General features: G+C 39.8%; 1 protein-coding gene across 1 annotated transcript in view; it reads left to right on the plus strand.

Annotated features, from left to right (window-relative positions):
* PLPPR1 (phospholipid phosphatase related 1) overlaps window positions 1-25,316 on the plus strand; it is a gene marked incomplete at both ends in the record, with an annotated part of 121,298 nt that overhangs the window by 80,681 nt on the left and 15,301 nt on the right. The window contains one exon of the mRNA XM_079706330.1: window positions 8,537-8,669. Within this exon, the coding sequence (XP_079562456.1) occupies window positions 8,537-8,669 (133 nt within the window). The remainder of the gene's footprint in view (window positions 1-8,536; window positions 8,670-25,316) is intronic.

The raw sequence follows: 25,316 nt of genomic DNA on the forward strand, positions 1-25,316 counted from the left end.
GGGTGTGTGTGTGTGTGTGTGTGTGTGTGTGTGTGTGTGTGTGTGTGTGTGTGTGTGTGTGTGTGTGTGTGTGTGTGTGTGTGTGTGTGTGTGTGTGTGTGTGTGTGTGTGTGTGTGTGTGTGTGTGTGTGTGTGTGTGTGTGTGTGTGTGTGTGTGTGTCCCTGCAGTAGAAAGAAGGCAAGACTCCTCGGGGGTGACTTATGTGACACAAACTAATGGCAATTCTCAAAAAAGGTAGTTCAACTGGACTCGTCCTTGGTGCTCTGTGTATTCTCTAGCACAGGGGTCCCCAAACCCCAGGCCGCGGACCGGTATCGGTCGTCAGCCTGTTAGGAACTGGGCCGCACAGCAGGAGGTTAGCGGAGGGCAAGCCAGCGAACCTTCCTCTGCCGCTCCCCATCGCTCACATTACCGCCTGAACTTCCCCCCCCCCAACCCGTGGAAAAACTGTCTTCCGCAAAACTGGTCCCTGGTGCCAAAAATGTTGGGGACCGCTGCTCTAGCACATTAACCATAGAAAAACCTATCACCCTAAACTGCCGTGTGTCTCCAAGGATGGGCGCTGCTTGCAGGGACACACGAGAAAGGCATGAGGGAGAAGACTGCCGTGGGTTTGACCTGTCATTTCCTATTTCTCCTTTTGTGCTTCACTGTCAGAAAGGATCAGCATCTTGCTGAGGCAAGGCCACACAGGAGAAAGCTGTACAGGGACTGAGGAAAGGTTAGAGCTTGGGGGATTTATTGTGTCCAGAACGATTTAGCCAAAAGTGTTGCCCCACATGTCCAGGAAACCTGCAGGGTGCATTCTGACCAACGTGGAAACCCTGGCTAACAACTGCCTTAGGCGCCCTGAATAAACTCACAGACTCAGAGTCAAAGGCAGAGAGCCTGTTTGGAGAAGAGGATTTAACCCGGTGGAGAATCTGATTTACCCTTATTTTATTTCAGCCCCAGCACCACAGGCATGAGAAAATAGCTAGTAAACCTTTTTTTGGCCTCACAACAAAGTAATGGGAGTATTTAGAACTGAAGCAGCAGAACGTTTGATGCCCAGCCTGAGAGAATTGACACAGCTCACAGTTTGTGTGCAAGTGTGCACACGCACACACACAAGACTCATCTAGAATTTCCTGGGAAAGGAAGAGACAAGCATAATTTGATAGAAAGGCACAATCTGGAGGAAACTGCGACTCTTCACCTGGGGGTTTCTGGGCCGTAAGCTCTTGCAGTGAATACAAAAGCTCAATGCACAGTGTGGATCAGAGTGGGCTCTGAGTAAATGTACATCTGTTGCCTGGCTGGCGAGGGATGCAGCTGCCAGAGCAAAGGAGACAGTGTGGGCGCCTGTACTGAACAACCTCATCTGTTGAAACCCCTTTTTAACACTTCATCATTCACATCTTTTTCCCTTTTGTACATTATCTCATGACTTTATTTTTTTTTACCGTGAACACATTTTCTTTGTTGCAAATGTACTTAGTCATTACAATTTACATTTTTTTCTGGGAAAGGGTTATAGATAGGCTCATTAATTGTTGTGGATTTTTTTTTTTAAACCTTGAAGAAAAATATCCATTTCCTTATTTACTATCCATGTGGCCGGTGAGTGCTCCCAATTCCTTTACAGATTATTTTTTCTCTTAACATCATCCCACGGAGAGACTTGCTCACCACCTTTGAGATGCCCCTTTTAAGGATTGGTGAATAGATGATTGTGTTAGGAGCTTTGATAATTTGTTTCTTGAAAAGACTACTGTTTGCCTAAAATTATGTGATGGTCAGTTTACTTGGTGATCACAATGCATTTTACTTTTTACTAAGAGCAGTCTTTTAGCTAACTCATTTTAAATTCCCATTTCCCTTGCATCCACCATCCAGAAAGGAAAAAAAAGGCTCAAGAGAATACCCTGCTTTGGAAATGTAGCATCCCACCTTGGTGTTGCATTATATAGCAAGTGTCAACTTAAGAGCGTTTTGATTGGGTGGATGCCACCCCTGGATTAAGACCAGTAATGACGCTCCAACCCATAAAACATTTATTATGTGAGTTTGCTGAATGACTTCCAAAATGCCATCATCCACATGGCCTTGATTCTATTGAAGCGTTCAGCTTTGAAAGGCATAGGAAGTGTCTAGAGCTGAATTCCTTCATTTACACTCAGGTGTGATAAAGCAGAAGTCAAGAGTTCTTGAACCAAGCGCAGCTCAGCAGGTCAGAGGGCCAGAACCTCTCTGCACATCTGAGTCGTCACTGGCATTCATCAGGAAAGATGAAAGCAGAGCATTTAGACGTCAGCAGCCAGGACTGGCAGCATAGTCTGTCCATTTAAAATCCCCTGGGTCACTTTTAAACAAAATCTACGGCAAAAACCATGCCTGCCTTTCTTGGAAATGCTCATGAGTAAAGAATCTTCCCAAGGAGGATATTGGAAGCATCTAAAAATCCCTGGGACTGAAAGCTCTGAAGCTACTTAGACATTCATATTGAGAAGTATGCAAAGAACCCTCTCCTCTTCCTCAGAGTCTGACACACTGAAGTCCAGGGCAGAGCTGCCAGCCTCTGCTGTCCTTAGGCACACAGGTGACAGAGGTATCAGGGAATGTGACGGCTCTGGAGCAGGCTGTGTCCACTTTGCTTTTAGGGAAGCTTACTTGGTGAGGGCAAAGCCCCATGGGATTTTAAAAGTGAATGAAGGCTGGGCTTCCCTGGTGGCACAGTGGTTGAGAGTCCGCCTGCCGATGCAGGGGACACAGGTTCATGCCCCGGTCCGGGAGGATCCCACGTGCCGCGAAGTGGCTGGGCCCGTGAGCCATGGCCGCTGAGCCTGCACGTCTGGAGCCTGAGCTCTGCAACAGGAGAAGCCACAGCAGTGAGAGGGCTGCATACCACAAAAGAAAAAAACAAGTGAATGAAGGCTGAAGGAAGAAGCATTGCAAGAAACTACACTGGCCCTGGAGAGCTTAACCAACAGGAGAGAGATTAAAGCCCAGTTACATGGTTTCAGTTCCCTTAATCAGCCCTCTCTTGTCAGTTCCTCTCATAAAGGCAAAGATGTTGGAGCTGGAAAAGCAACTTAAAGTTCTCCTAGTCCAACAGATAAGAAACTGACAGATGAGAAACTAGGCCCAGAGAGGTCAAGCAAGTGGTCCAAGATCGAACATCTGGTTAGGGGCAGAGCAGAGCTAGAATCACACCACGTTTTCTTAATCCAGGACAATTTTTCAAGCAATTTCAATACACATTCTTGCCTAGACGGACCAGTAAGTGAAAGCAACAAACATTCTTTGAGCACCTATAGATGTTTTTACATACATTTTCTAATACTCTCAATAATTTTCTGATATAGTTATTTTCCTCACGTTCAAAGTCATGAACAAAAGAAAAGCAGAAGCTCAGAAAGTTTCAGTTACCTGCCCAAAGTCACACATCAAGAAGGGAGGGAGCTGAGATTTCAACTCAACAGCCCACATTCAAGAAACAGCAATGACTCTGATATTGCCAAGTACCAGAGCTACAGCTAGCATATGTGTGAACCCAAAACATATATTCCAGGAATTCTAGACACACTTTATGATGACAGCCACATAGAACATGCAGTGAGTCCCCCTTACAATATAAAATTATAATACATCTTCCAGTGACTTTTTCTGCAGATTTTATATTTTGAAATCTGAACACTATCCCCTAAATATTTTGCATTTATATCACTTATTTATGACTTAACAGATCTCCTTTAAAGATTGTAAAGAAGTGAAGTCTGCAAGATAACACACCAAACTGATGTAGTATATTCCAGGGTTGTTTTTTTGCCATTTGGGTTTCCATATTTGAAAGACAAATTTATCGAGTTATCCTCACTAAAAGTATATTTACTGTTATCTAAGTGTCTTAGGTCATGTCACTTGTGATTGTAGCCAGCATAGCTGGGGGATGAGAGATGCACCAATGGAATTCACTTGCTGTTTGTTCATGGCCAGGTCTAGAGTTTGGCCTTGATCATTTCTCACCAGAGGGTATGCTCATTTGCTATGAGTGATAGGATGCTTGTTAGCCAACAATTTGAAAGGCCATAATAGGCAGGACAGCCAGGGCCGAACACATGGAGAGTCCCACATGTCCCAGCTGCTCTCTGAAAAGAGTGGTGGATAGAGGCAGAGTGTGTGTGGCAAAGATACAGATGGAGGAACACAACCATTGCCAGAACCAGAGTCATAAATCTGCCAAGTGGGTAGACGGCTTCCAACATCGGCTGGGGCCAGGCAGGAAAGAAAAGAGACCTCTACCTTTATCAAGCAGAACCTTCCGTCTCTCTCTCCAAGCAGAATCAGGCCCTGTATGAGACTATGGAACCCACTGGATGGAGAAATAGCATCCTGTGTGTGATCAGAGAAACGCAGTGAAATGAACATCCATGAAGCCCATTCACTGAGATCTAAGAACTGGATTATTTTATCAGCAACCTTTATGTCCATCACAGTCTGAACTGGATGGACCAGGAATACTGTCCTACCTTGAAGTTATAAAATGACCCCCTTCCTCCCTTTCTTTCTTCCTTCCTTCTTTATGTAAACATTATTACTTAATATACTCAAAGTATTATGTCGATAATTAGATATATACGTTAGCATATATCCTTGCTCTGCTTTTTTTCTTTTGTATTTCACACCTCAATTGTGATATGAATATTGTTGACCAATAGTATCAATCCTTGTTTGTTTGTTGATTTTTTTTTTTTTTGGCTGCGGGGATCTTTTAGTTGCAGCATGCGGGATCTAGCTCCCTGACCAGGGATTGAACCCGGGCCCCCTGCATTGGGAGCATGGAGTCTTAACCACTGGACCATCAGGGAAGTCCCAATAGTATCAATTCTTATAATGCTTATCACCTTTGACATGAGAGTCTCAGGACATTTTACTTATGGATTTATTTGAGCCCCATACCCTTTTCACATGACAAGTTTTGTTTGGTATGCCTTGGAGTTATTTTGTTTAGATCTGTGTGTATGTGTGCACACGTGTATTTTTAACAAGAACATGTTTTGTGTAGATTTTCTCTCACATTTTCTTGCTTTGTTGCCTCTTGTGTGAGTAGTGACAACCTTCACTAAATGGAGAACTTCTAGAATTTTCTTCTCTCTTTCTTATAGAGTAAGGATATTTTGGGCTTCTGAAATGGCTGAGGCAAGAATTGCTTATTTCTTTTCTTATCCCTATGTGTTTACCACTCTCCATCCCATTTCCCTGCTTTACTTTCTAATCATGTCATTTCACAACATTACACGATATACTTACTGGTTTATTTGTGCTCTCCCCCACTATTCTCTGTTCACAGCTACGTCTCCCATGCTAGAACAATTCCTGGCAGAATAGGTGCTCCCTCTCCAAAATTGTTGAATGTAAAATGCATATATGAGTAAATTTAGTTTAAAAGAGATACTTTACTTTGTATTTGTTAATCCTTAATTTTTTACTATATTCCTAAGCAGTACAGCAAAAATTGCATGCTTTCTGGTCCATATGGGGAATTTCCTGCAGAGGAATCTTCAGAGAAGTTAAGGTCAGAGGGTTCTACCCATACATAGGTACTCTAAAGATTCAGTCTTTTGTTCATTCAACAAATATTGATTGAATCTACTATATACCAGTCCCTGTTCTAGTTACCATGCAAGGAAGGGCAAGTCTTTCCCATAAGGACATCATAGTCAAATGAAGAGGGACATACAGACAATAATTGCAATTAATTGGGTAGATGTCAGGATAGAGATCTGTGTAATATGTTGTGGGAACAATGACAAGGCAGGATCTCCCTTTTCCTGAGGGGACCTGGCAAAGTTTCTTTACAGTCTACCTCATTAAACCTGTATTCCAAAAAACCTGCATTAATCTGATATGCTTAATTCATTCAACATTGAATAACTACTATGTACCTTACACTGAGCTATGCCCTGGGGACATAACTGGAATAAGACATGTGGGACATCCCATAACAAGGAATAACAATGATAGTATGTAATCGTACTATCATTGTAATTTGTGATAGAAATGGAAAGGAGAAACACAAGGAAAGAGAGTCATGTACAACATGAATGCCTAAGCTAGTCTGTGGGAGCAGAGAAAGCTCCCTCAAGGAAATACTATTTCATGTACCCGACTATGCATGAATTTATCCCTATCTGTTCACTAAGATAAAGAAGAGTAATGCAGTGCCATCATTGCAGTGGGGACAAACAAAGCCCCTTGGCACCTTGTTTTGGCAGAGATAGGTCTAACGAGAAAAGAGGGAGGGCTGAGTTCTTGAAACTATTCAAATATTTTCACCTGACAGATCAACAACTCATTGTTAATTCCAAGGGATGTCAGGCACAAAATATTCTTAGACATACATAGACAGCACCTGCCAAGGTGATCCATGCTGGCCCATCATTTGTCTGTCTGACCCTGAACTCATTCTTTTCCTGCCAACTTCCATACCATTCTGACTTGCCCATAGTTCTATTTCCATTACACCATTCTATCTTGTACTTTAATATCATCTACATTTTTTAGTGTTTAAAGCATATTGCATTTGTTTTATTTTCTATGTTGTCAACATTAAACACAAATTCAACAAATATTTTATTTATCACTGTTGAGTAAAAGTGTAGCAGTTAAGAGAAAGGACTCCGCAGCCAGGTTTTCCTGGCTTCAGAGCTGGGATTTGTGACGACTTTGGACAAATTATTTAACCCCTCTACACCTCAGGTGTCTTATCTGTACAATGGGATAACAGTATCTATTTATAGACCACCTGCTAGAGCTGCTTCAGACACTGTCTGGCTGTGTGTGGCCAAGCCCCTGAGACTTTCGGGTTCCTCCCTCATAAAAGGAAGGGGAAAACATCTGTAGACGATTCCAGTTTTACTATTCTATAGCTTAACTTCCATCTCTCATGTGCCATTCATGACATTGGCATCTTGATCCATCTAAACAGATATTCTATAATGATAGGAAGAGTATAAGGCATAGGAATTCTTTTTTTTTTTTTTTTTTTTTTTTGCGGTATGCTGGCCTCTCACTGCTGTGGCCTCTCCCGTTGCGGAGTACAGGCTCTGGACGCACAGGCTCAGCGGCCATGGCTCACGGGCCCAGCCGCTCCGCGGCATGTGGGATCTTCCCAGACTGGGGCACGAACCCATGTCCCCTGCATCGGCAGGCAGACTCTCAACCACTGCACCACCAGGAAAGCCCCATAGGAATTCTTAAAACATTGATGAAGTTTATCTAAAACCACAAGCACACGCATAGCAAAGAAGAACAATTATAAGATCACATTCTTCTGGGGAAATATTGAAATGAGGGTTTAGAAAATAAAAGTGGCATATGATGTGGTGGGAAATGTGGACTCTGGAACCCAGTTGTACTGAATACCAATCCCAGGCCTCCACATGCCAGTTGTATGCTCTGGAGGGTAAGTTACTTAACTACACTGAACTTCCATTCTTCACCAGTAAAGCAAAGGTAATACTACCTACACTAGGGATTTTGTGACCATGAAAACTATTATGATAAAGTGCTTGACACCCAGTTTGCAATAGATTATGGTAATTATTAACTTTTTATTCACTGAAGGTTCTCAGTCTTCAGCCGCGACAGTGTCAAAGTTGGTGACAACTTCCCTCATGCCAGATCCTTACTTTAAATGGGAATACAGTGCGCTGAGTGCTATAAGCATAATGAAGAAATATAAGATATGGTCCCTGTCATCAGGAAGCTTACAATGTACACAAAGGCATTATGATTTAAATGGTAATATACATGTATTAGTTCAAGATAACAAGAGATGCCAATCATAAAAGTGTGACAGTCAACCAGTTCAGAGTAGAATATTGATCAGGCAAATGTGTTCGAATAAAGATGGCAGTATTGCCACATAATGGAGTAATATTGTGATGGGTGCATATAATGCCCTCCTGGGCTGTCCCAGTCATTCCGCATCATTGCAATGCACACATTCAGTTAAAAATATTCAAGGGCTTCCCTGGTGGCGCAGTGGTTGAGAGTCCACCTGCCGATGCAGGGGACACGGGTTCGTGCCCCAGTCTGGGAAGATCCCACATGCCGTGGAGCGGCTGGGCCCGTGAGCCATGGCCGCTGAGCCTGCGCGTCCGGAGCCTGTGCTCTGCAACGGGAGAGGCCACAACAGTGACAGGCCCGCGTACCACAAAAAAAAAAAAAAAAAAAAAAAAAAAATTCAAATCCAGCCTGAGTGAGCCTTATCATAGATTCTATTCTTCAATTTATTATTTCAACTTAGGTTTCATATGACTTTAGAATTTAATATTATAGCCTGAAATCTATCTGAAATCATCAATTATTGCTTTCTCTAATTCTTTTGAAGAGTTAACTACAAATTACTATTTAACTCTCCATCTCTCCAACATGATATCTTCTAATATAATTGTGAAGCCTCAAAAGTTTTGAGTTTTTTCTTAAGCTACTGGTCTCTTTTATCAGACAGCTATCCAACTTGACAATTCTTCAACATTCCTTCTCCAGATTTTTATTGGTGAGATATCCATGTATTTCATAAAGTCAACCAGAGAATCTCTGATTGCCCAGGAGAAAACAATTCTGACCGGAGAATGCTGTTACCTGAACCCCTTACTCCGAAGGATCATAAGATTCATAGGTGAGTACAAGGGCATGTTGGACTAAGCCCTCGCTTATAGGTAAAACTTACTAAACTTACTGAAGATGAACACACTTGATAAAATAACCTAAGCTATGGAAGCATCAACTTTAAAAGCAAGAGTTGTTTGGGGGATTTTCCAGGAAGTACAAAATTGAGCCTGATCCTGGTACCAAGCCAAATTTTTGATCCTTAAAGTGAAGCAATACTTATTGTTTTACAAATGATTTCAACTTTGATTTTTTTTTCCTACACAATACTTATCTGAGATTCCCTTGGGACATATATTTTAATATTGACTGGGTATTGCCATATACCCTTTAGCTGAGTCAGGCAAGGGGGTACAGCATCAGGAGACACCAGTAAAGTGAACTAGAAATAATCAACTTTCCTGACAAAACTTTCCTATCCAGTAACTTTGTTATAAAGGGAACTTTAAAAAGTATGGAAAATCTAATCCATCAGGTCTTAAAAAGAATGCCTTTCCAAAGTTGGAAAACACATAGTTTTATTAGTGTTCATGATGAGGAATAATTAAGACATTTTCTATAACCCTCCTTCTAGGACTTTTATAAAAATCCTGAAGATATATGGATAATGATTATAAATATGGGAATGAATGTGTATGTGAGTAAAGGTAGGAATATAGATCTCTCAGAGTTCCTACACGGTGAGTACTCAGTATGTAACTATTAGTGTTCTAATGAGATCCTGCAAATACCTACTGGTCAGGTGTTCATGGGAGCCAGGATAAAACTCTGAAAGTATCAACATGGTGCTAAAACAAGCCATGATACCATTTAGAACATATGGAACTGACAACTGAGAAAGTGAGGGCCAGAACACAGCTCCTTTGGTTATCCTTAATCCTTTTCTTCCTGTTATAGAAAAGGGTCAAATTTCCTCAAGTCATGAGCAAATGATCATATCAAAATCAAATATGCAGTAACTTCATGCACCCCTATGTTCACAGCAGCACTATTTACAATAGCCAAGACATGAAAACAACCTATATGTTCATTAACAGATTAACAGATAAAGATGTGGTACATATACACAATGGAATATTACTCAGCCATTAAAAAGAATGAAATAATGCCATTTGCAGCAACATGGATAGACCTAGAGATTATCCTACTAAGCCAGAAAGACAAATACCATATGATATCACATATAAATGAAATCTAAAATATGACACAAATGAACATATCTATGAAACAAAAACAGACTTACAGACATAGAGAACAGACTTGTGGTTGTGGGGTGGGGGGCGGAGAGAAGGACTGGGAGTTTGGGATTAGCAGATGCAAACTAGTATATGTAGGATGGATACACAACAAGGTCCTACTGTGTAGCACAGGGAACTGTATTCAATATCCTGTGATAAACCGTAATGGAAAAGAATATGAAAAGAATATATATGTATAACTGGATCACTTTGCTGTACAGCAGAAATTAAACACAACATTGTAAATCAACTATACTTCAATAAAATTTTTTAAAAATATGCAGTAACTTCTAACATTGGCATGGGAGTTAGGGAAGTAGTAGAGTGGGAGGGCTAAGAAAACCTAAGTTAAAAGAAGTAACCCTTAACATTAAAATAGTCTTCAGCATTTACTGATGGTATTTGCAGAATGACCTGTGGGCGTCTGCAGTCGGCTCACTGGGTATACCCTCATCCATATGATGTCACTTCTATCTAGTTTACTCATTCCAAACAATGATGCCTTTCAAAGACATCCGGAGTTTGGTCACCTGCTACCAGAGTGGCTTCAAGGAAGACAAGAGGAGAGGTGAGAATATTTATTATACAGAACACTGGACTAGACACTTTATAATTTCATTTGATCCACCCAACACCCTATAAGGTAGGTTATAGTTCTAACTGTGCAGATGAAGAATATGATATAAAATGGGATAAAGTAACTGTTCCCAAGGACTGTGAGTGTGTGGGTAAGGCTAATAATGCCTGTATTAGGGATCTTCTAAGCATGAAAAATACTATAATAAAGTGCCTGACACCCAGTTTTCAATAGATGATGGTAATTATTAACTTTTAAGTTTTCATTCCACGATTTTGCTTTCCGTGGTTTCAGTTACTCACAGTCAGCCAAAAATATTAAATGAAAAATTACAGAAATAAACAGTTCATAAGTTTTAAATCATGCTCCATTCTGAGTATGATGAAATCTTGTGCCATCCTGCTCTGTCATGAATTATCCCTTTGTCCAAATTATCCCACCCATCGGTCACTTAGAGGCCGTCTGGTTATCAAATCAACTGTCATGATATGGCAGGGCTTATGTTCAAGTAATCCTTATTTTACGTATTAATGGCCCCAAAGCGCAAGAGTAGTGATGCTGGCAATTTGGATATGCGAAAGAGAAGCCGTAAAGCACTTTCTTTAAGTGAAAAGGTAAAAGTTCTCAATAAGGAAAGAAAAATATCACATGCTGAGGTTGAACAGTAAGAACAAATCTTCTGTTTGTGAAATCGTAAAGAAAAAAAAAGTAATACATGCTAGTTCTGCTGTCACACCTCAAACTGCAAAAATTACAGCCACAGCCATGGTAAGTGCTTAGTTAAGACAGAAAAGGCATTAAATTTGTACAACAAGATATTTTGAGAGAGAGAGATTACATTCACCTTTAATTACAGTACATTGTTACAATTGTTCTATTTTGTTATTAGTTATTGTTAATATCTTACTGTACTTAATTTATAAATTAAACCTTATTATAGGTATATATGTATTAGAAAAACATAGTATATATAGGATTTGGTATGATCCACAGTTTCAGGCATCGACTGAGGGGGTCTTGGACCATACCTCCGTGGATAAGGGGGGGACTACTGTAATTTGTGATCCCTTGGAGAGCAGGGACTATATCTTTTTCACTTTGTATCAACAGCATATTGCAAAATGCCTGGCACATAGTAGGTTTTCCATAATTTTTTTGGAGGAGTAAAGAGCAAAAACTAAACTCTGTTAAATCATAGATTTGCCTAAAATTGCTTCCATAAATGCTGATTCTTAAATATTCACTTGCCTCCTGTTTAATTAACTTTATTACCTCTCTTCAGCTTAGTTCTAAAAGATTAAGGTACATAAATAAGGCAATTTCTAAGAGAAAGTCAAAAGCCTATTCTGACTTTTCATATAGGAGAGTTGAAGATGGGAGGAGGGGTCTATCTTGAGATGGGTAACTTTTTCTTAGTATCTGTGGATTAAATTTTTCCATAAGAGAAAAAAACATATTACTTGAAGTAAAGATCCTTTATATGGAGATGTTTCCTTTGAAAACATTAAAGTAAAATAAGGTAATAAAATGCATTAGAAATGTTATTGTAAAGATCTTAACAGTCTTTTTTTCTAGCCCAGTAGCCACCAAAATACACACCATGCAGTTGGCATTAGAAAATAACAACTGTTTCAGCTAACTATTCTAATTAAGCTGAAATGGCATGACTTTGCTCTTGCAGTTTATGTAATTATTCTAGAACCCACTATCAACAGTGTTACCCAACAAATACAATCAGCTTCGCATTGCAAAAATGGTCAGTGGACTAGCAAAATATTTTTTAAAAAAATAATGCTTTATGCTGTCAAGGATGAGAAAAAACTTGGGATTCTAGTACAATTCTAGTGAGACTAAGTTGATATACCCTTTCTGCACAGCAATTTGACAGTATATTTCAATAGCCTTAAAATAAGCCTCCTTTTTAACCCCAAATCCTACTTCAAATAATCTTTCCTAAGGAAATGATCAGAAATGTAAATTAATTTTTATGGACTAAAATTATTTTGTCATAACATAAATTAGAAATATCCAATAATATAATTTTTACAAATAATGCTAACCATCATAAGGTACAATCTCAGAAAATGGTATTTTTTAAGAATTTTTAATGAAAGGGGAAATATTCATGATGTAACACTATGTGGAAAAAGTCAAGACACTAGGAACCTATGATTATTTCTAAATAAAAAGAATGCAACATGATACATATGTGTGTATATGTATCTGAACATGTATTTGTGTGTGTACGTATTTGTGTGTGTGTACATGTATCCCATAGAAAAGAGATTGAAGAAATGTAGAAGTTAAGTGTTGTTATTCCTGAGTTGTAGGTTAATAGGTGAATAATTTTATATTTTGCTTTTTATTCTGTAATTTCCAATTTTTTTAAATCATAAGTATGTATAATTTTAAAATCAGTAAAAGAGCTAGACATTTTGGGAGGAGTGGCAAAAATAGAGGCTATCCCAAAGGATGGCCAAGTCCTTTAACACAGTGTTTGTCATCGAAAGCAGAGCTGAAAGTGGCACCTCGGCTCTCGAATTCCCTGTCTTCTCTAGGCTGTGTGGCAGGGACTTGAACAGATAGCCCCTCACCCCACCCCACAGAGTCAAAGTCACTTTTAACTGAGAAAATGGCAATAGCCAAGTCAAAGGGAAAACATTCAAATTAAACCATCTCTTCCTGTAGACAAATGCTAATTGTGTTGACCTTGACAGAGAGGATTGAATTCCTCTGATCCACAAATCCAACAATAAATTTTTTCCCCAAGGTTCTCATCATTATAAGGAGGATGAAACAGACTCACAGACATAGAAAACAAACTTATGGTTACCAAAGGGGGAAGGGCAAGGGGGATAAATTAGGAGGTTGGGATGAACAGATGCACACGACTACGTACGAAATAAGCAACAGGGATTTACTATAGAGCACAGGGGACTGTATTCAACAACTTGTAATAACCGATAATGGAAAAGAATCTGAAAAAAATATATATATATATAAAACTGAATCCCTTTGCTGTATACCTGAAACTAACACAATATTATAAATCAACTATACTTCCACAAATAAACAAACAAACAAAAAGAGGATGCCTGGTCTCCCAGGCTTTAGCTATTAACCTTCATAGTTAACTTCTGTAACCATTTCTAAACTGTTGTATAATTTCTCACACTGTGTTACATGATGTGGGAAGGGAGGAAAGAAATTGCCTGAACTAACAAATTTTACCAACGTTTTATCAAAACAAATGTAGTCAAATTAGTGATACATATTTAAGGCTTCTCTTTTTCCTCATTTTTCCCTCTCCATTCCTTCCCTTCCTACATCAGTTCCTTTGGTATGCATTAAATGGAACAACCACCATACACAGATTTAAGTTCTCAAAAGAGATAAACCTGTACATTCTCTTTTCAGCAACAAAGACAAAATAAGGAAGTCATATTTAAATTTTTTCATTCACAAATATACTTGAGTAATCATATTCTTATAAATATGAAATAGTAACTTTTTAATTTAATACTGAAAGTATGAATAAAAAGCATTAGAATTCCATGAGGGTTTTTGGTTTGTTTGACTTCTTGAATACATTTCTTTTGAGTTAAAGAAAAAACTGATCCAGATATACCAAGATTAGATTGTCTTTTGGCACCTAAAATAGCCTGTCATCCAGAAACTGCTTATTATGGGCTTTTCATTTGGGATCACACAGTTGCTCCGTTATTACTTCCAATAAAAATTTAATTAAATACCAAGCAAGTCTTAGGCCATTTAGGTCAGGTCTAAGGATTAGGTAGCACTGGACAGAATAGAAAGTACCATGGTAAACAGTTAATTCATGTAATGCTAATTAATTGCCATAAATTAAGTGTGATCTAAATGAAGCATGAATATTTTAAATGCAGCCTCAAAGGTCACAGTATTTTATGGTTGTAAGAATTGATACCCTGAGACAAGCTCAGCCTTTTCAAGAACTAGAAAATCCTTCTCAATTTTGAAAGTCATTTAGATGTACTTTATCTAAAAGGAGACTCCATTTGGTTCAATCAGACCATTTCTACTTGCATTCTGTATTTATAATTATAAATGGGGGGGACTGATCATATTTTCAACCTTCAACAAGTAATTTTTTGGCCATGTACCATATGCAAAACACTGATTAAGGTGTTGAGGACATATTACTGAACCAAACAGAGATTTATTTGCTCTCATTGAATTTATATTCTAGTGGGGGAAGCCAGGCATTAAACTAAAAATCATAAATCATATGTAAATCATAGTATTTGTGAGAAGGTAAGTGTTATGGGGGAAAATCATGTAGAAAAAGGAAATAGGGGGTTTGTGGAGGCAGATATGCAATTTTAAATGGGAAGGGAAAGGCTGCCCTACAATGAGAATTGTCTAGAGTTGGCAGCGACTTCATAGCAGGACAGTGACCATCCCAGGAAACTAGGTGCCCAGTGAACTAGGCCAGGTCCATGTGCTAACTGTGGAAGTTGACCTTGGCTGCATAGTCTAAAAATCAGTTGCAGTGCCCAGGCACCCGACTTTAGTTCCGAGTCCAGAGGCTGGACATTAAAAGAGAAATGTCAAAAGCAAGGCAGGGCGTGGGCCTATAAGTTGGTGGAGATATTTCTAGAACTCAGCAATAAGAACCAGATTTGAAGCCTAGGTAAATAGATGAGGAGGAGAAAGCCAGGATGGATCTTAGGGAATAAAGGGAACCTCAGTTTCTGGACCCCATGAGCAGCCAAGCCACGAGACTTTGAGACGAAGATGTTTGGTGCTTCCCACTAGGGACCAGGATTGGCTCTGGATGCAGGGAGGGGAGGCATGCTGAGGCTGGGAGCCTTGGCTGACTTCAAAGGCATAACCAGGGATCAAGCTCTGCTCAGGTCTCAAGAAGTTGTGATGAGGCTGCTTTTGGTTGCTCTGCTCAGTGCAGAGAACGAGTCTGCTCCTCTTTGGATGTCATCCACACTGAACCAGAGCGTTACAGACCCAAACAAGGCTCCTGGCCCAGAACTCTGTAAGTTACTCGAATTGTCAAGAGCAAAGTTATTTAGTCATGAAACTCAAGTGACGCTTTTCTGAGGGCCCTTCCCAGCACCAGTGTTTAGAGGCTGGACTCAAATAAAAGGTCTAACTGAGCTGCTTAGGACTAACTAGAAGGACAAGTAAAGATTGATGCTTAAGGCCTAACTAAAAGGACTAAAGATTGCTGCTTTCTCTAGCACTTTTCAGATTAACCAGTGCAAATTCATGGCATTTCAGTGAACTTACTTGCTGTAAAGCAGAGTTTCTCTACCTCAGCATTATTGACATCTCGGGCCAGTTAATTCTTTTCTGTATGGAGGAGGGGACATCCTACATTGTAGGGTGTAGGATGCATAGTAGCATCCCTGGCCTTTACCCACCAGATGCCAGTAACAGCCCCTCCTCCATTAGAGACAACCAAAAATGTCTCCAAACATTGCAAAATGTCCCCTGGGGACAGGATCACCCTCAGTCGAAATCCACTACTGTAAAGGTTTTAAAAAGTATTTCAAAGACTTTTAAAAAATTATTATTTGTGTTTTATTAATATTTATTAGCATTAATAAAGATTTATTAATATTTATGTTATGCAAGATTACATACCCAAAATCAGGCACAGCGAGGTACAAAAATACTGTCTGAATATCAGAAATGACTCCCAACAACGGATAAAGGGCAGTTTCAAAGTCTTCTACGATAAAAAAATAAAATTCACAATATATGCAAATATCGAATCATTGCATTGTACACCTGAAACTAATATAACGTTACATGTCATTCACACCTCAATTTAAAAAAGAAAAATACAGTGGTGTGTGCTTTGAAACTAATGTAAATTATTACATTAGAACATAATAAAAGTGATCAGGAAATGCTGATGCAGAAGGCAACAGCACCAGATCAGTACGGGTTGGTCACCAACAGGGCTGGCAGCTGCCTGCTGATGGAACCTGAGGCTGGTCTGGTGGTGGGAATGGGGGTGGATTCAGATCTACAGCTTGATACGAATCATACTTATTCATATTTTCGTATTCTTATAAATGTGAATCAGAAAGGGCAGAATTTGAAGGCTGTTATTTGGAAGCCCTCCAGGCTTTGCTTGCCTGATTTTAGATTTCTTGGTAGGTAAGGAATCGAAAATCTTCCCTCTCCACATTTAGTTTGTATCTAGGTATACTTTCTAGACTTATCTGTATCCTCCTCCTCCAGTCATTTTATTGTAAAATTATCATTGCCTCTGGCGAACTTTCAGGATTTTGTCTATCAGCGTTTGGATCCACACTGCCTAGGGGAAGTGAGAAGCAGATACTGAAAGGCAGCAAGAGGGAGAGAGGAGGCTGACCCTTGAGAGAGAAAGCCCTCAGGAGCTGTCCTGACTGAAGAGTAAAGACCCTCCTGTCGAGATAAAACCGTGTTATCAAGAAATCAGGCAACTTTATGCTTTGGGGGAGTAGAAGTGTATTGGTTTGCTCTTTCATTTATAAAAAGATTTGGGGGCTTTTCTGGTTGATTACTCTTCCTCTTCCCTTACCACGATGCGTAGTTATAGTAATGACACAGTATTCTTTAAACACCACTGGCTCATCGTATTGTAAAAAAGGTGCTTTACTAATACAAAGGATGAATAACACACAGAGTTGAATATATGTTTGAGGTTGTTAGAATTATAGGGCTCTTATCTCTTTCCTGTTTTCAGAATAATTTTATAATCAACTTATTTGAAATACTGAGGATATCCACATCCCTCAGTTATAAAAATGAGTCCCTAATATCTACATAGATCTCACAATTTACAAAATGTTTTTTACAACTATTTTCTATGATTTGCATTAATAACCCAGTGATTTAGGTCTATTTAAAACCTCTTTTACAGATAAAGTAACTGAGGTTCAGATTGATTTTAATAAAATCTATTCTTCAGATTAAAACCATGACATCCAGACCAGTAGACTGCTGTCAGCCTTTGGTGTTTCTGTGACATATACAGGAAAGACAGACCCAAGAATCTTGTTCTGTGAACCCTTAATATTAACTATCCAAGGAACTGATGTATTTAGTTCTGTCAGAAACTTCCTTTTGAAGCACAATATTTGATGTGTGTAGATCAATTTGCACTGATGGTGTTTGTATTATATAGAAACAAAGTCAGATTCATTCATTCAAAGTGATGAGAAAAGTGCCTCATTCAATGATGACATATCTTAGGTAATCTATCATCTTCTTGTTGGAAAATTATTGGCTAAGATATTGAGGAATTCTTGTTCTGTTGTGACAGGGCAAACATTTCATCAGGAGCATGTTCTAAATCCTTGCCTCTTCTCAGTGCGTGGGTGAGAACTAAAGTGCTCTTTTTCATGGCCTGACGCCTACCCATATATTTTCTTAAGTACATGAAAATACAAGCTTAGAGGGTCGTGAATAAGAGTTTGGATTTAGAGCCATAACTATTTAGTGTCTAATCCCAGCTCTTCTACTTACTAGCTGTGTGAACTAGGTCAAGTTAATTGACCTCTCTGTGCCTCAATTTCCTCATCTGTAAAATGGAGATAATGGTGTCTACCTCAGAGTTGTGGTGAGAAGTAAATGAACTAATATTTCAAAGCATTTAGAATAATACCTAGTACATACTAACCACGGTGTATTGGCTACATTATTATCATCATTACCTAGTATCCATGGCAGTCTTATTTAAACATCTCATCAGCTCAGTACACCTTGCTAGGAAATGGGATGAACATGGTAACTGCAGATAAAACGTCTTCATTAGGAAACTTCTAGTTTGAATAAAACATGTTACGGAGAAAACATTTCACCATGTCTTCTTTTTCTAAAGAAATGGTTGTTTCCTGAAGGAAGGCTCTTCACAGCTGAATTGAGAGCACATTTGCAACAGCAGAATTACTTTCTCCACTGAGATTTCCCACTAGGGAACTTGATGTGGCAAAAAGAAAAGCAAAAAGGAACTGTATTCATTTCTTTGTATCTTGTATTCCATTTGCAATGGTGCTTGGATCAAAGGTGTGATCTAGAATTAAGACCTGGTGATTGAATCAGAATGTACTTTGAGGAAAGTGAACATAAGAATTCCTTAGATGTCCCCCCTTCTGCTGTCAAAATGGTGACCACATGCCACTTGCTTGTACTTGTTTGTGTGGGATAAGATCTTCATCAATTTTCCCACTAAAATAAAGGCCAGGAATTGAGTTGAGAGTGTGTTTCCATGTTTTTTGAACATCGTTGTAGAATAACTACACAAAAGATTCACAAAGCTGATTAACTTCTGAAAATGAGAAAACGTTCAACCATACTTAATCTCACACAACACAGTTCTTGAATTCTCTTTCATTGCATTGTTTTGCTAACATAGACAGGAGAGCAGTCCTCTTTCAGAAATGTTTGATAAGAGGTTGAGAACATATGCTGAGGAAGGAGTAAGATTCCCCTCCCCTTTTCAGAGAGTACTATTACCAACCTAACCCAGATAACTTGTTTTATGTCTTTTCCACTATCCTTTTTTTTTTATTTTATTTATTTATTTATTTATTTATTTATTTATTTTTTTTTTTTCTGTACGTGGGCCTCTCACTGTTGTGGCCTCTCCCATTGCGGAGCACAGGCTCTGGATGCGCAGGCTCAACGGCCATGGCTCACGGGCCCAACCGCTCCGCGGCATGTGGGATCTTCCCAGACCGGGGCACGAACCCGTGTCCCCTGCATCGGCAGGCGGACTCTCAACCACTGCGCCACCAGGGAAGCCCTATCCTTTTTTTTTTAAATTCTATGTGTTAGTTCCTCCACATGAAAAATATGTAGGAGCCATGCTTTCATGTACCCATGTGTTAATATTTAAACTGACAACCATTGCAACTTCTCGGAATCAAAAATGGGGCAATTTGTCCCAAAGATGTGCATGTCTACATAAAACTGTACCCAGGTGCATCATGATTTCCAATTTCTTGTGCTTCACAAATATCTACAGTAAGAAGTCTTTCTTGTATATATAGCATGGATCTTCAGACTCCAAATTAAGGTTGTTTTCTCATTCTTGCTGCATTGAAAATGGAGAGTGCTTTGATTTCCAAATTACGATTTACAAGTTTTCTGACTCCTGAGACACTTATAAAGCCCCTGTTTTCAATTATCCTCTGTTTTCTAAGGCACCTAGCACCCTGCAGGATTTTGTGACATTTATTAAAAAGAAAAATGGTCCCTACATCATACATGCCAAGTGGTTTCATGTCAAACCCATGTTCAACAGAATCAGGGATGTGAGACACCAACATGAGTTAGAAAATTTGGACAAGTTCCTATGCTCTTTTTTTTTTTTTTTTGCGGTATGCGGGCCTCTCACTGTTGTGGCCTCTCCCGTTGCGGAGCACAGGCTCCGGATGCGCAGGCTCAGCGGCCATGGCTCACGGGCCCAGCCGCTCCGCGGCATATGGGATCCTCCCAGACCGGGGCACGAACCCGTATCCCCTGCATCGGCAGGCGGACTCTCAACCACTGCACCACCAGGGAGGCCCTCCTATGCTCTTTTACCCTCTTCTTCTGTCAATCTTCTCTGAAGTTTCTTCAGCAATTGATTCATGATTCCACAAATATTTGTTTGCTATGGACCAGGTTTGATACTAGGTGCTTAGATACAGTGTTGAACAAAAATAGATGTGTTCTCTGCTCTTTAGAGCTTGCATATTCTACAATCCTAATGGGAGAGATGGACATTACTGAATAATCACACATATAAATTTCCTACTGAGATAAGAGTTACAAAAAAGAAGCATAACGGTACAATACTAGTCTAAAATAGGAGTATTTTTTCCTACGCACCTATGGTCAATTAATCTACAACAAAGGAGGCAAGAATATACAATGGAGAAAAGACAGTCTCTTCAATAAGTGGTGCTGGGAAAACTGGACAGCTACATGTAAAAGAATGAAATTAGAATATTCTCTAACACCATACACAAAAATAGACTCAAAATGGATTAAAGACCTAAATGTAAGACCAGATACTATAAAACTCCTACAGGAAAACATAGGTAGAACACTCTTTGACATAAATTACTGCAATATCTTTTTGGATCTGTGTCCTAGGGTAATGGAAATAAAAACAAAAATAAACAAATGGGACCTAATTAAACTTAAAAGCTTTTGCACAGCAAAGGAAATCATAAACAAAACAAAGACAACCTACAGAATGGGAGAAAATATTTGCAAATGATACGACCAACAAGAGATTAATCTCCAAAATATACAAAGAGCTCATACAGCTCAATATCAAAAAAACCCAAAACAACCCAATCAAAAAGATGGGCAGAGGGTTTCCCTTGTGGCACAGTGGTTAAGAATCCACCTGCCAATGCAGGAGACACGGGTTTGAGCCCTGGTCCGGGAAGATCCCACATGCCGCAGAGCAACTAAGCCTGTGCGCCACAACTACTGAACCTGCACTCTAGAGCCCACGAGCCACAACTACTGAGCCCATGTGCCACAACTACTGAAACCCGCACACCTAGAGCCCGTGATCCACAACAAGAGAAGCCACTGTAATGAGAAGCCTGCACACTGCAACAAAGAGTAGCCCCCGCTCACCGCAACTAGAGAAAGCCCACGCCCAGCAACAAAGACCCAACGCAGCCAAAAATAAATAAATTTTAAAAAATAATTGGCAGAGTAATATTCCACCTAGAGGGGTGGGATAGGGAGGGTGGGAGGGAGATGCAAGAGGAAGGAGATATGGGGATATACATATATGTATAGCTGATTCACTTTGTTATAAAGCAGAAAGTAACACATCATTGTAAAGCAATTATACTCCAATAAAGATGTTAAAAAAATAAAATAATTTTTTTAAAATGGGCAGAAGATATGCATAACTGCATCACTTTGCTGTATACCTGAAACTAACACAATATTGTAAATCAACTATATTCCAATATAAAATAAAACTTAAAAAATGGGCAGAAGATCTAAGAAGATATACAGATGGTCAACAGGCACATAAAAAGATGCTCAGCTGCTCATTATTAGAGAAATGCAAATCAAAACTACAATGAGGTAACACGTCACACCGGCCAGAATGGCCATCATCAAAAAATCTAAAAACAGGGCTTCCCTGGTGGCGCAGTGGTTGAGAGTCTGCCTGCTGATGCAGGGGACACGGGTTCGTGCCCCGGTCCGGGAAGATCCCACATGCCGCGGAGCGGCTGGGCCCGTGAGCCATGGCCGCTGGGCCTGCGGGTCCGGAGCCTGTGCTCCACAACGGGAGAGGCCACAACAGTGAGAGGCCTGCGTACCGCAAAAAAAAAAAAAAAAAAAAATCTAAAAACAATAAATGCTGGAGAGGGTGTGGAGAGAAGGGAACTCTCCTACACTATTTGTGGGAATGTAAATTGGTACAGCCACTACGGAGAACAGTGTGGAGGCTCCTTAAAAAACTAAAAATAGAACTACCATATGACCCAGCAATCCCACTACTGGGCATATACCCTGAGAAAACCATAATTTGAAAAGATACATGCACCCCAATGTTCATAGTAGCACTATTTACAATAACAAATATATGGCAGCAACCTAAATGTCCATCAACAGATGAATGGATAAAGAAGATGTGGTATATTTATACAATGGAATATTACTCAGACATAAAAAAGAATGCTATAATGCCATTTGCGGCAACATGGATAGATCTAGAGACTATCATACTAAGTAAGCCAGACAGAGAAAGAAAAATATCATATGATATTGCTTGTATGTAGAATCTAAAAAAAAAAAAATGATGCAATGAACTTATTTACAAAATAGAAATAGACCCACAGACATAGAAAACAAATTTATGGTTACCAAAGGGGAAGTGGCGAGATAAATCAGGAGTTTGGAATTAACATATACACACTTCTAATATATAAAATAGATAACCAATAAGGACCTACTATATAGCACAGGGAACTAGCCTCAATATTTTGTAATAACCTATAAGGGAAAAGAATTTGAAAATGTATATATGTGTAACTGAATCACTTTGCTGTAAACCTAAAACTAACACATTGTAAATCAACTATACTTCAATAAAAAACAAAAACTTTATAATCTCAAAAGGGCTTTATATATATAGCAGTTATGAATTTAAGTCTATATCTCAAATATGCAAAGATATCGTTTCTTTTATTTTATTTTTACTGAGATGCAATTCACATACCACAAAATTCACCCTTTTAAAGTGGTCAGTTTGGTGGGTTTTAGTATATTCACAAAGTTGAGCAACCATCTTTTTTCTGTTTAAGTCCAGAAAATTTCTTCATCCCCCCCAAAAAATCCGATGCCCATTAGCAGTCACTATTTTCCCTTCTCCCCAGACGCTGATGTCCACTATTCTACTTTCTATCTGTGGATTTACCTGTTTTAGACATTATATATAAATTGACCATACAATGTAAAAAAATAAAAAAATAAAAATAAAATAGGAGTATTTTTTTCCCCAAGACCCCATGTGATATGTGATTATTTCTCCCTCTTCAGTCTTAAGTGGGGCAAGATCTATACACACTCAGTTTTCCTCAACAGAAGCTCTTGGCCCTCTCTTCAGAGCTTAAGCTTAAGAGCAGGTTGGTGTGCACAGGGCTAAGTCCAATCCCAAATTAGCAGGCTTCCTACTGGAGTGCCTCAGCTCCAGTGAACTGGCATCTCCTCATACCGCCACTGCCATGACAGTGCAGTGCATGCAAAGCTATGGCGCCCAGCATGCGTGTCTGTTCCTCTCAGGAGCAAGACACAAGCGCCAGTGCCCCTGCCACTTCCTTCCTAGTTGTCCCACAATGTGTCTCTAAATACAGTTAGAAGAATAAGGGGGCAGAGGAGACAGTCCCAGGCAAATTCAAAGAGCAGAACTCATCCAGTGGAGTGACAGCATCCTTATTTTCTGAGCAGTCTAAATCCTGGATCTCTAATTCAGGGGGAAGACAGGAGAGAAAGGAAATCTCCCTAGGTTTTCTCCCATGATCTTTGTCTTCAGAGGAGAAGCTCAGGTTTTCCATGAGGTAAAACTGTGTGTGTGTGTGTGTGTGTGTGTGAGAGAGAGAGACAGAAATCCCTCACTGATTATCCCTTCAGGTTGGCACTGTGAGTTTCCATCTTTTTTCACTGTCATTGTTTATGTTTTAGTGGACAGTTGAGAGGTGCTCTATTAGAGGCTGTTAGCAAAGTGCCATTTTAAACTGGAAAATTATACACTTATAATTTAATATGGAATAATTGGCCTTCAGTTCAGAGGCTCCACCTAAAGTCACAGGTTCTTTGTGGCTAAAAGCAATTTATTCCTTTCTTTGCTCACCCCAGCAGTCCCTGCTAATTATTACACTGCGGCCTGGGTCTAGGCTTCCTAATGAAGGCCTCCTGTGTGGAAGGCAACAGGCTCCTCCTCAGCAACAAGCAGTCTGGTTTCTGTATTTTGACCAGCTCTTTGTTTGGGAGGCCTAAAGAGATCCTGACCAGTTATCTTTGGCTGAGAAGATCTTTGTCATACACATTTCCCGCTTATGTCACTGCTTTCCCCTACTACATTCTTGGTTGAGTAAAAGGATAGAACCCTGCACTGATTCCTTGGCAAGAGGCAGATCACAGAGTTTCACCTACATGTCCTAATTTACTAGTGATCAAAGATCCTGATTTGTCCAAAGACGTCCTGTCTGAGATCAGAGGGATCCTGGTAAAACCCTGAGAGGGGGGAAAAAGGACTTTTTTTTTTTTTTTTTTTTTTTAAAGCACTTTCATCTTCCTCTTTCTTCATCCTGTGACTTGCCTGATGGGTGTCAGATCCTTTTAGGCCACAAAGAAGAGGCATGCTCAGGTTACCTTAGCGATCTGTATCATCAAAACAGGGACCACAGACAACACCATCAACAGATGCCAGTCTCTGTCTTAATGCCACATTTTTTCTAGCCTCCTGGTCCTCTCAGCATTCTACTGCCCCTCACCCCTTAGGGATGTGGGAATTCACAAGTGCTTAGCCCATTCCATGCCAGAATGTATGGCATGGAGGTACCCTAGGGCTCAAACAACTTGATCCTCCCTCCAACATTGCTAATGCAGGCTTCTGTAGCTCTGATGCTGCGCTGGATGTGGAACTTCTCTAAAAGTTGTCCAGGGCTCCTGAGCTACACTCCTGGGAGGCACAGGACATGCTTCAACTTGATTTCCAAAAATCATTCTGGAGGTTTCTATTGCCCTGCCCCTGGGGTTTGACAGCCAGCATGTGGCAAGGAGCATGGGGTGCCCCTTCACTCCTTCACAGCCAGACCAGGCAGGGTTCTGTCTCCTTGGGAGACACCCTCAGCCCCATCTTCCCCATTCTAGGATTTATTTTAGAAACTCAATGGTCATATTCTATAGACCATGGCTCTTGGTTTTCCCATCCAAGTCTTTTCAGAATTCCAAACAAAAACAGCAGTACGTGTCTCAAGCACATAGCTCTGGCAAGCCAAAAGAGCTTGACTGTTAGACTTTGTGTCTGCTATAAATCCATTCAGAAATGTGATCAGCTCCGCTGAAACAAGGAACACCATTGGGAGCAGAGCCATAAGTAGAACCAGCTAGGGAGGGTTACAGGAATGAGAAATGTATCTGTTAAAATTTCAAAAAGATTATCTCACTTAAAGAATTTTAGACACCAAGGTAGGATATATAGACCCTTTAAAAGCATCTCCTTCAAATCATATATTGCAGTACAGGAGACCATAAACAGTGTTCTACCTGACTCTGAGGACAAAAGCAGCTCTGTTTGGCTTCTGAAGCTTGTAACATACACACA

Source organism: Hyperoodon ampullatus, assembly GCF_949752795.1.
Source record: "Hyperoodon ampullatus genome assembly, chromosome: 6".
Taxonomy (NCBI): Eukaryota; Metazoa; Chordata; class Mammalia; order Artiodactyla; family Ziphiidae; genus Hyperoodon; species Hyperoodon ampullatus.